The following is a 13,066-nucleotide window of genomic DNA, read 5'->3' on the forward strand; positions in this document are numbered from 1 at the left end:
CTTACAGCACTGATGGAACCTTTTCAACATTTTAGACATATTCAACAATAAAAGAGGAAGTTAGGGATGGCTTGTGCCTGTTATAATGCCTCTGGGAAGATCTGGTTTTTTTGTAAATGCAGCTATTGATGTGGATATTGTGTGGAATGATTCTCAACAAATTTCTTGTAAGCTTACTTTCCAACATCTAAATAAGATCATATTTGTCACCATGGTCTATGCAAAGTGTGATGCAATGGAAAGATTAGCATTATGGAATAGCCTTTATGTTCTGGCTGATGGCATGGTAGCACCATGTTTGATAGGGGGTGAATTTAATGTTATTTTGAATGAGGAAGAGAAGATTGGTGGATTACCAGTATTGCCAAATGAATATGAAGACTTTGCATTTTGTATTAATTCTTGTAAGCTGATTGAAACAGGTTTTAAAGGAAGTCCTCTCACTTGGTGGAATGGGAGACTGATGGGCAGTTGTCACACCCCACCCTAGGTAAGGCGTGATTGGCACCTGGCACCTTGCGGAAACCGAGCGACCCAACTTACAACTCACATCCTCTATGTCTTGAATGGAAACAATAAGATCAAGAGGCTAAATATGAACATAATATCATGAATAAGTATATGTACAATAGACCCATGATGCTGACATTACTATTGTCACACTACTGTACGCAGGAACTGTCTGCAAAGCCTCTATGAACATGACTGAGGTATACAAGTTGGGACAGGGCCCTCGACGTACCCTTAACACAATTCACACATATATATATATAGACTCAGACTCGACAATGATCCAGGAAGAAGTGGAGCCACCACTCAAGACCAGTACCTGAAGGCAGCCTACGATGAAAGATCCTCGTCTCGTCTGTCTACACCTGCGGGCATGAACGCAGCGTCCACAAGAAGGGACGTCAGTATGAGTAATGTACTGAGTATGTAAGGCACGAATAGTAGTATGATATCAGAATGAAGATAACATAAGATAAAGTATGTAATTATACCTCGTACTCTTCTCAAGATCTCTGTCATGTAAAATACTCATCTACAGGAAAAACATTTCATACACATCCATACACAACATACATACATATGCATTCACATACACTTACTATACATACATCTATCATATCCGTACCTAGCCCTTTCGGGGCTCGATGTCATCCGTACCCCACCCTTTCAGGGCTCGGTGTCATCCGTACATGGCCCTTTCGGGACTCGTTGTTATACCCAACTGATCAGGGGGATTGCAATGCATACATACATACATATACATAAAAATACATAAATGAAATCAACATCATCATTAGCATTATTGTTATCACTATATCCTTCCTTAGAAGATCAACTATCTTAAGGTGAAGTCGACCATGTCATGGGAGTCTCGAGAATCATGAACTTAGATAGCATTAGAAATAGAATCGTCATCGCTATATCTCACCTCGAAAGAACAAGTGTTATGAGGTGAGATCAATCACAAAGAATAGTCTCAAAATCATGAATAAGCTCAATAATATCGTAAGGATCATGATATCCATATTATTGATATGGCACAAAGGTTTATAACAAAAGAATCATTCCTCTAGAAAGAAAGGGTTTAGCCTTAACATACCTTTTGGTCGCCTTAGTCATTCAACGTTTATTCTTCCAAGCTCGCAACTCTACACATAAACCATCCATGTTATCATTAGGTTCAATATCATATACTTGTCTCAAGCATTCAAATAATATCTTTTTAGAATCTGCCGAAATTCGGGCAGTATCTCCCTTATATTGTTTACCTCCTCCAAATACCAAAACAACTCCCAAACAATACCAACAACATCAACAACAATATCAATACCACGATATTCATAAAACATCCGACACAATGTTTCTTCAATTTTCAAACCAACCATAACAACATCCATAATAGCATAATCAAAGAATTATATTCAATTTAGTCTCAAATTAATCAAAAATTCTCTTTCAAACTCACCTCATGGCCATCAACTTCAATTAAACTCTTTATGATTTTTCTCCTATGATTCTTTCCTTGCTAAGAATTTCTAAACCTTTACATCATCTCAATCATATAAATAATAGGAAAAACATACCTTATAGTGGACGAACTTCACTTCATTCACCCCTTTCCAAGATCAAGTTCATCACCACCATGAAGAGAAACAAGAACAATTATCTTCCATAAATTTTCTTTGAGATTTTGATGTTGATATTCTCTCTTGATGATACGGAAAGGTTGTGGAAGATTATGGAGGGTTATGGAGGATTAGGGAAAATTGTAGAAAGTTATGGGAGGTTGTGGAGAATTATAGAACTCTTTAGAAGTGGGGAGGATGAGAAAATGGTGAAAATTGATGAAAATTAATGGGTTAGAGGGGTATTTATCGGTGTGTGGGGGTGGGGTACTGTAGCAACCGGGTACTGTAGCAGCGTATTTTCTGCTTCGTCCGCCTAATAGTAACGTCCATAACTACCTGCTCCGATATCGCATTGATGCACGACTTGTTGCGTTGGAAACTAGACTCAAAGAAATTCATTTTAGGCTTTTGAAACACCTTAAAACTCCTTATATACCTGGAGATATACCCCTCCAAAGTTGACCAAAAATTCTGTCCAGAATTCTGCCAACTTTTTTTCCAAATTTTCGACAAACTTATTTTCTTCGCTTTACTTGGTCCTGGAATCTTCCATAACTCTCCATACATGATATTTATCATTGATAATACTTGATAATAGCCATTCCCTTTGGTTCCAAGGTTGTCTTTCCCGATTACGACTTACGAGATCGTAATGCATCCTTTACTTCACTATCACGTTCTTCCCATGGCTTGTGCCTTCCAAAACTTCATGGAACGTATCAAATACTCCATTAATACGGTGATGTACGTGGCATACTCATGCTCTAAAAGTGCGAGGTGTAATAGCAGTGTATCTTCAAAAGTCTTGATAGAATGTTATATAATAACTTGATGCAACAATGGTTTGGTTTCATTGAAGTGGATATTTTATCTAGGACTGGTTCTGACCATGCTCTTTTATTATTATCTTGTAGTGATCAACAACAGCAATGTATTAGACCTTTCAAATTTGTAAAATTTTTGTTTGATCATGAATCTTTCCAATCAGTAGTTACTCAGAACTGGCATGCAGAAGAAGAAAGGGATGTATTCTTATCTATTAAGCAGAAAGTGAAGAAGATTAAATATGTTTTGTTAGTATGGAGCAAGCATCTTTTTGGAGATATTCTTAAGAAATTGACCATTAGAGAGGATATTGTCAGAACTAAAGAACAGTTGTTTAAAGAAACCCCTACAGAAGTCAATAGAATGGTGTTACAAAGAGTTAAGGCTGAACTTAAGAAGTACTTGCACTATGAAGTGGAGTATTGAAGACAAAAATTTGGTTATGATTACTTTGCTGAAGGGGATAGAAACACCATATTTTTTCACAATATTGTTAATGGTAGAAGGAAAAGAACTCAGATTAGAAGAATTTAGAATTCTGGTGGGAATTGGATTGAAAATGTTAATGAGATAGCTAATGAGGCTATTGCCTTTTATCTGAAGCAATTCACTCAGGATTCAATGCAGAATTTTCAATCTGAGATGGCTCTATTGGATCACATTCCTAGTATGTTATCACAGGAGGAAAATGCACATATTGTTGCTATCCCAACTAAGAAAGAGGTCAAACAGGTTGTGTTTGAATTATCAAGAGATAGTGCTAGTGGTCTAGATGGACTTACTGGTATATTTTATCAATGATGTTGGGCAACTGTTGGTGTGGATGTATTTCATGTGGTTAAGGTGTTCTTTGAGGGTCAGACTTTGCCTAAGTCTATCACTCATACCAACTTGGTTTTGTTGCCAAAGAAAAAGGAGGTGGAAAGCTTTTTTGACATGAGAACTATTAGCCTTAGTAACTTTATTAACAAAGTTATCTCTATAGTGGTGCATAACAAGCTGGAGAAGGCCCTATCTAGATTGATATCTGCCAATCAATCTGGATTTGTAAAGGGCTGGAATATTAGTGAGAATGTTTTGTTAACTCAAGAGATTATTTCTCACATAAGGTTAAGGGGAAAGCCAGCTAATACAGTCCTCAAATTGGATATCACTAAGGCCTATGATAGAGTCTCTTGGTTCTTTTTGATGAAGGTTCTGAGGAGAATGGGATTTTCTGAGCAGTGTATTGATATAATGTGGAGACCGCTATCTAACAATTGGTATTCTGTGTTGGTAAATGGTCAAGTTAATGGTTTCTTTCACTCAACTAGAGGAGTTAAGCAGGGTGATCTACTATCACCTGCATTATTCATACTGTCTGCTGAAGTGTTAACAAAGGCTCTTAATGCATTATTTGATGGTCAAGATTTCAAAGGGTATGGGATGCAAAAATGGAGTGCCAATCTTAATCATTTGGATTATGCAGATGACACCATAGTTTTTGCATCAGCTGATACAAAATCTTTGGAGTTAATTATCTCTACATTGAAGGCTTGTGAAGATAGCTCTGGTCAGTTGATTAATAAGAGAAAAGGTTCAATCTACATACATGTTGAGGTCTCCAATGTATTAGTGCAACAGGTTGATCAGATCACTGGTTTTACAAGAGGTAACTTTCCTTTTTTATTCATAGGTTGTCCAATAACTCATGCAAGGAAGAGGAAAGCTGATTATACTGACCTTATTAAGAAGATCATAGATAAATTGCAAGCTTAGAAAGGTAAGCTTCTTTCACCAGGAGGTAAGGCAGTATTGATCAAGAGTATGCTTCAGAGTATTCCTATCCATATTCTATCAGCTATAAGGCCTCCAAAGTGTGTGATCAAGGAGATTCATCAGATTTTTGCAAAGTTTTTTGGTCTAGTAAAGAGGATTTGAAGGTTAGACCTTAGGCTGCTTGGTTAATGATGTGCTTACCAGTTGAAGAAGAAGGAATGGGATTTATGTCTCTTTTTGATGTATCCAAGGCTTTGAATGCTAAATTATAGTGGAGGTTCATAATTTCCAATTCTCTGTGGACAAATTTTCTTTGGAATAAATACTGTAAAAAGTAGTATCCACAATATGTTATATGGAAAGGAGGGTCTCAAGTGTGGTGAATAGTGTTAGAAGCTAGAGATAGCATTGAACAAGAGATCTGGTAGAAAACACATAGTGGTACTACTAATATTTGGTATGATAACTGGACTAAGCTGGGAGCATTACACTATGTTTTTCCTAATGACTTCATCATTGATGATAGTGTGGAGGATGTGAGTCAGCTTATTACTGAGAATGGATGGAATGAGGAACTATTGCATCATTATTTACCTTAGGAGATTGCTAATCGTGTTCTAAAGGAAATGAAAGTGTATATTGAAGAAGATCAATGGGACAAGCCCTAGTGGATGATGACAAGTTCTAGCAAATTCACAGTTTCTAGTGCATGGGCATTGTTAAGACAAAGAACAAACTTTTCACAGATTTATAAGCAGATGTGGATGAAAGGGGTGCCTTTCAAGATCAATTTTTTGTTATGGAGGATGTGGAAGTTCAAGATTCCAATTCATGAGGTATTGCAAAGCATTGGTATTCCTGTGGTTTGTACGTGCTACTGTTGTACTGCATATCAACAAGAACTAATTGACCACTTGCTTCTTAATGGAGAATTAGCAAGCACAGTTTGGAAATTCTTTTCTGATGCAGCAAGGATATCCATGATCTGTCACAATGTCAAACATGCTCTCCAAATATGGTGGGAGGTTGATTGTCACTATAAACTAAAAGTGGTGTATAGAGCTGTTCCTGCTATGATTTTGTGGCAAATATGGAAGTGGAGAAATACTACAATGCATAGGGGAACATTGTCATTGTATAGACTGTTGCATGAAATTCAGGAAAATATTGATAGGTTCTGCAGAGTTAAATTTCGTGCATGGTAGGACATACCTCACAAATGGTCTGATATAGTTGAATATGTGGAAAGTTTCCAACTTTGCATCACTTGTGTTATTGTAAGATAGGACTTTCCACCTACATGATGGTTCAAACTGAATACTGATGGTGCTGCAAAGGGTAATCCTAGTCCTAGCTCAATAGCATTCTGTGTTAGAAATGACAGTGGGGATCTTAAAAATGCTGAAGGAAGGACACTTACTGATGAACAAGTTTGGTTGCAGAAGTTGTGGCTCTAACGGATGGAATTGCATACTGTGAAAGGCACAGTCTGTGGCCATTAATAGTTGAAACTGATTCCTTATCCATGAAGAAGTTTATATCTGGTGAATGGGAAGCACCTTGGAGCATTATTCTAATAGTTAAGGAGATCAATAGAATGAGGAGGAGTCAGATCACATAGATTCAGAACATATTCAGAGAAGGAAATGTAGTGGCAGATTTTTTGACTAACTTAGCTTTTGATTTTGCAGGTATAGTTCAATTTCATAACTTTCTAGAGCTACCTAGTGCAACAAGAAAATTGATCAACATGGATAAAGCTCAATTTCCAAACTTGAGAATTAGATACACAAGGGACATGAGGAACTGATACAACACTTGCAGCAGATTACTACAACATTTGCAGCAGATCCTAAAACAGATTGTGCAATTTTGAAGAATCCATGATATGCAGATTTTTATAGAATGCCTAAGATCTTATATCTCACATCTTCTACACTAGTTAATAGATCTCATGTAGGGTGGTATTAGTGTGTTTCATGCTCAGTCCTTATGTGAAGGATGTTAACTAATATAAAGAGAAATAACAACCAAACCAAGCTAATCAACTAGAAACTCCTGGATACTTGACTTTCCTCCAATATTCACACCTCAAAGCTCTCACCAGGTGTATGGATTTCAGTCTGTGAATTTTCTTCTAGAATCCAGGTATGTAGTTCATCAGGCTTCTAAAGTTGTTAAGTTGTACTCAGAAGAGGGAATGCCAACCAAAAACACACTCATATATTAGTTTGCATCCTTCACATAGGGAATAAGCATGAAACACACTAGTACCACACTATATGAAATATGTCAACTAATGTACAAGAAATGATATGGAGCTTAGGCATTCTGGAAAAAATCTGCAACTCTTGAAGACTGCAAATTTGCTTAAGTTGTTGTGTGATCAGCTGCGACATCAATGCCATGCCACCCTAAACTTGGAAGTTGCAAGCTGCTCAAACTATTGATGATCTGCTGCACAGCCTGCATAGTTGATCAAGCTGTTGTTGATGTGCTGCACAGCTAGTAGGTTGTTGCAATTATTGTATCAAGTCCTTCTATCCCTTGTGTATCTGATTCTCAAGTTAGGAACTTGAGCTTTATCCATGTTGATCAACTTCCTTGCCACACTAGGTAATTCCTAAAAATTATGAAACTGAACTGTACCTGCAAAATTAAGAGCTACGTTAGTCAAAAAATCTGCCACTGCATTCCCTTCTCTAAATATGTGTTGAATCAGTGAGGTCTGATTCCTCTTTCTTCTATTGATATCCTTAACTATTAGAATAATGCTCCAAGGCACTTCCCATTCACTAGATATAAACTTATTCATGGATAAGGAGTTAGTTTCAATTATTAATGGCCACAGGTTATGACTTTCACAGTATGCAACACCATCCCTTAGAGCCACAGCTTTTGCAATCAAACTTGATCCATCATGAGCAAGTTTCTTTCCTTCGGCATATATAAGATCACCACAATCATTTCTCACACAAAAGGCAGCTAAACTAGGACCAGGATTACCTTTTGCTGCACCATCAGTGTTCAATTTGAACCACCGTGTAGCTGGAAAGTCCCATCTTACAACAACACAGGCAATGCCAGATTGGAAACTTTCCACATATTTGACTATATCAGGCCATTTGTGTGGTATGTCCTGCCATGCAGGGAATTTAAATCTACAGAACCTATGAATGTTTTCCTAGATCTCATGCAATACTCTATATAATGACAAAGTCCCCCCATGCATTGTAGTATTTCTCCACTTCCATATTTGGCACAAGATCATGACAGGAACAGCTCTAAACACCACCTTCAGCTTATAGTGACAATCAGCCTCCCACCAGATTTGAATAACATGCTTGACATTATGACATACCATGGATATCCCTACAGCATCAGAGAATAATTTCCACACTTTGCTTGCTAATTCTCCATTAAGAAAAAAATGATCAATGGTTTCTTGTTGATGTGCAGTACAACAATACTACCTAGAAACCACAGGAATACCAATACTTTGCAACACCTCATGAACTGGTATCTTGAACTTCCACATCCTCCATAGCAGGAAGTTGATCTTGAAAGGCACCCCTTTTATCCACACCTGCTTATAAACCTGTAAGTAGTTTGCTCTTTGGCTTAATAATTCCCATGCACTAGAAATTGTGAATTTCCCAGTACTTGTCATCATCCACCAGGGCTTGTCCCATTGACCTTCTTCAATATGGACTTTCAACTCCTTTACAACATGCTTAGCAATCTCCTCAGGCAAATAATGATGCAGCAATTCCTCGTTCCATCCATTTTCAGTAATAAAGTGACTCACATCCTCTATACTGTCATCAGTAATAAATTCATTAGGAACAACATAGTGTAATGCTCCTAATTTAGTCCAGTTATCATACCAAATGTTAGCAGTACCACTATGTGTTTCCCACCAGATCTCTTGTTCAATGCTATCTCTAGCTTCTAACACCATTTTCCATACTTGAGATCCTCTTTTCCATGTAACATATTGTGGATACTGCTTTTTGCAGTATTTATTCCAAAGGATGTTTGCCCAAAGAGAGTTGGAAGTCCTGAATCTCCACCATAGTTTAGCATTCAAAGCCTTCGATACATCAAAAAGGGACCTGAATCCCAATCTACCTTCTTCAACTGGATAACATATCTTAACCAGGTAGCCCAATGTTTAGCCTTCACATCCTCTTTACTAGACTAGAAAAACATAGCAAAAATCTGATGAATCACCTTGATCACACACTTTGGAGGCCTTATAGCTGATAGAATATGGATAGGAACACTCTGAAGCACACTCTTGATCAATACTGCCTTGCCTCTTGGTGAAAGAAGCTTATTTTTCCAAGCTTGCAATTTGTCGCTAATCCTCTTAATAAGGTCTGTATAATCAACTTTCCTTTTCCTTGCATGAGTTATTGGGCAGCCAAGTAAAGTAAAAGGAAAGTTTCCTCTTTTAAAACTAGCAAGCTGCTCAACTTGCTGTACTAATACATTGGAGACCTTAGAATGCATGTAGAAAGAACCTTTTCCCTTGTTAATCAATTGACCAGAGTTGTCTTCATAAGCCTTCAAAGTATCCATAATTAGCTCTAATTATTTTGCATCAGCTGAAGCAAAAACTCTTGTGTCATCTGCATAAGCCAAGTGATTAAGATTGGCACTCCATTTTGGCATTCCATACCCTTTGAAAGCTTGATCATCAAATAATGCATTAAGAGCCTTTGTTAGTACTTCAACAGATAGTATGAATAAGGCATGTGATAAAGGATCCCCCTGCTTAACTCCCCTTGATGAATGAAAAAAACCATGATACTGTCCATTTACTAGTACTGAATACCAGTTGTTAGCTAGTATCCTCCATATTATATCAATACCTGCTCAGAAAATCCCATTCTCCTCAGAACCTTCATCATAAATACCCAAGAGACTCTATCATAGACCTTAGTCATGTCCAATTTGATGGCTTAGTCATGTCTAATTTGATGACTACATTAGCTGGCTTGCCTCTTAACTTTATATCAGAAACAATCTCTTGGGTTAGCAAAACATTCTCAATGATATTTCTGCCCTTTATAAAACCTGATTGATTGAAAAATATCAATCTAGGTAGGGCCTTCTCCAATTTTTTATGCACCACCCTAGAGATAACTTTGTTGATAAGGTTACTATGGCTAATAGGCCTCATGTCAGAAAAACTTTCCACTTCATTCTTCTTAGGCAACAAAACCAGGTTTGTATGAGTAAGAGACTTAGGCAAAGTCTGACCCTCAAAGAATACCTTCACCACATTAAATACATCAACACCAATAGTTTCCCAGTAGCATTAATAAAAAATACCTGTGAGTCCATCTGGACCATAGCACTATCCCCTGATAATTCAAACACAGCCTGCTTGACCTCTTCCATAGTTAGGATAGCAACAATGTCTGCATTTTCCTCCTGTGAAAGCATACTAGGAATATGATCCAATATAGCCATTTTAGAGTGAAAGTTCTGCATTGAATCCTGACTGAATTGCTTCTGATAAAAGGAGATGGCCTCATTAGCTATCTCATTAGCATTTTCTATCCAGTTACTATCAGCATTTTGAATCCTCCTAATCAGAGTTATTTTCTTCCTACCATTGACAATATTGCGAAAAAATCTGGTGTTTCTATCCCCCTCAGCAAAGCAATCATAGCCAGACATTTTTCTCTAAAATTCCTCTTCATAGTGCAAGTATCTCTTAAGTTCAGCTTGAGCTCTTTGTAACAACATTCTATTAACTTCAGTAGGAGACTCTTCAAACAACTGTTCTTCAATTCTCACAATGTCCTCTCTAATAGTCGACTGCTTGAATATGGCCCCAAACACTTGCCTGCTCCATGCTGATAAAACAACTTTAATTTTCTTCACTTTCTTTTTAAAAGATAAGAATACCTCCCTTTCCTCTTCTGCATGCCAGTTCTAAGTTTCAACTGATTGAAAAGATTCATGATCTACCCAAAACTTCAAAAATTTAAAAGGCCTAATAAATTGCTACTGTTGTTCATTACAGGAAAACAACAAAGGAGCATGGTCAGAACCAGTCCTAGCAAGATGGTCCACTTCAATGAGACCATACCATTGCTGCATCAAATTATTATATAGAATTCTATCAAGCCTTTTGAAGATACACTGCCCATCAGATCTCCCATTCCACCAAGTAAAAGGGCTTCCTTTAAAACCTACTTCACTTAGTTCACATGAGTTAATACAAAATGAAATGTCTTCATATTCAGATGGAAATACTAGTAGTCCACCAATCTTCTTTTCCTCATTCAAGATCACATTAAAATCACCCCCTATCAGCCAAGGAGCTACCATCCCATCAGCTAGAACATAAAGACTATTCCACAAAGTTAATCTTTCCATTGCATCATACTTTTCATAGACCATGGTGACAAACATGATCTTGTTCATCTGTTGGAAAGTAAGCTTATAGGAAATTTGTTGAGAATCATCCCACACAATATCCACATCTATATCTGTATTAATAAAAAACCAGTTCTTCCCAGAGGCATTATAATAAGCATGCTCCATTCCTAACTTCCTCTTATATTGTTGAATATGTCTAGTATGTTGAAAAGGTTCCATCAGTGCTATAAGGCTAAATTTATGATGCATATGTAACATCTGCACTCTATGGAAGGCTTTTTGAGTCTTTACTAATATAATATTCCAGAATAATGTTTTCATCATTACTTATGATTACCTTTTGCTGCTCTATATGGAATAACTCTAAGTGGTTTCCCTTCAGAGTTACCATGTTTCTTCTTTGATGCCTTAGAATGATATTTTGGAGATATTCCTGCTGCCACTCCTACATTATTTAAGACTGCAGCCACAGCCTCAGATTCCTCAACATCACAGGTGTTTGCAGCCTTTTCACCTATTTCGTGAATAACCTCAGACTCTATGATATTATGAGAGACAACATCATGCAGGTCCTTCATAGGAGATTTGATCTTAACAACTGCCATAGGTAAAGGAACCTGAACAATAGCTTGTGAGTTACTATCATTCACTTCCTCTATATCATTTGTGTGAACCTGTTTATCATTCTTTAATTCATTGACCTTCATTCCTTCTACCAGCTCACCAGGCTTCTCAGCATATAGTCTTTTCTCACTATCTTCTTCTGCTAGGATATTGTCTTCTATTTCAACCTGTATTGTAGCATGATTTGGTTCCTCTTCCTTGACTGTCTTTTCTCTAACAAAGGATTTATTCACCAACTCCATTGTAGTCTCTCCAATTGCTTCTGTAGGCACATTATTCAATTTGTCTGTGTTGTTCCTGGATACCTCAGTCTTCTCACCTGGCATGACAACATTTGGTTTAACAACACTAGCCTTCTCATTCAGCACTGCATTATCAATTGTCATGGGACAACACTCCTCATCTCTATGAACTTGATCATTCACTTCTTCTACATTTGCCTTGTCTTCTATAACTTTATCGGCATCTTTTGATTTGTCTAGGACTTGTACAACTCCTGAAGGTGATCCATCATTATCAGTCTCCTGTTGCTCATCTTGTAGAACATCAAACTTGTTATGACTATTGAAACTTTCCTTGACCTAATTCTAGTTAGTAAGCTCTCTTCCATCCTTGACTACATTCCAATTTCCTGGATCACCTAGAATCCTTCCACTGGCTAGGATTCTTTCTTTTCCTTTTCTAAATTTTTGATAATTCTATCTATTTGATTGCTGCATCCCATGAGAATCAGGTTTCTCAATTGCTTCCTTTCCTTTTTACACTAGATTAGCTTGTTTCTCCTTATGAACAACCATATCTTTCCCTTTCTCCATGTTGACAACTGCATTGCCTTCCTCCTCCTGAAATAATTCAGGATGCAAGTTCCAACATCCATCTTCATTGTGGCCTTGTAGTTTACACTCACGACAATATTTTGGGAGATTGTCATACCTGATTTTCACTTTTTCAATTATGATCTCATGAGACACTTCATCCTCTATCTCGATGTTAACAAAATCAGGAAGTTCATCCAACAAGTCAATCATCACCTTTACCCTAGCACAACTAGGTCTAGTACGATTCTAAGTAGCCTTATCAACATGCAAAGGAGTACCAACAACTGATGCAATTGAAAAAACAGCCTCCTTCACGAGAAAGTGGGCATTAAATCAGGCAATGATATCCATGATATTACTCTAGAAATTTCCTCATCTATTTTAAACTTTGTATCATAAATAAGAGACCTCATCAAGTATGAATATCCATCTTTGGAGTTTAAATAGTATGAGATTTTAGAACATAGATTAACAAGATCCTCCATGAGAGATAATCGAACCAAT

At 37.2% G+C, this 13,066-nt stretch overlaps 1 protein-coding gene across 1 annotated transcript; it reads right to left on the bottom strand.

The window, feature by feature from the left end:
• Nucleotides 1–10,418: 10,418 nt before the first annotated feature.
• LOC132624122 (uncharacterized) lies at nt 10,419–11,285 on the bottom strand. The gene is made up of 2 exons (XM_060338949.1): nt 10,790–11,285; nt 10,419–10,657 (listed from the first exon to the last, which is right to left on the bottom strand). Exons 1-2 carry the CDS (start codon nt 11,283–11,285, stop codon nt 10,419–10,421), a joined length of 735 nt encoding a protein of 244 aa, XP_060194932.1.
• Nucleotides 11,286–13,066: the final 1,781 nt, after the last annotated feature.

This window comes from Lycium barbarum, chromosome 12 (genome assembly GCF_019175385.1).
Source record: "Lycium barbarum isolate Lr01 chromosome 12, ASM1917538v2, whole genome shotgun sequence".
In the NCBI taxonomy this organism is placed as follows: Eukaryota; Viridiplantae; Streptophyta; class Magnoliopsida; order Solanales; family Solanaceae; genus Lycium; species Lycium barbarum.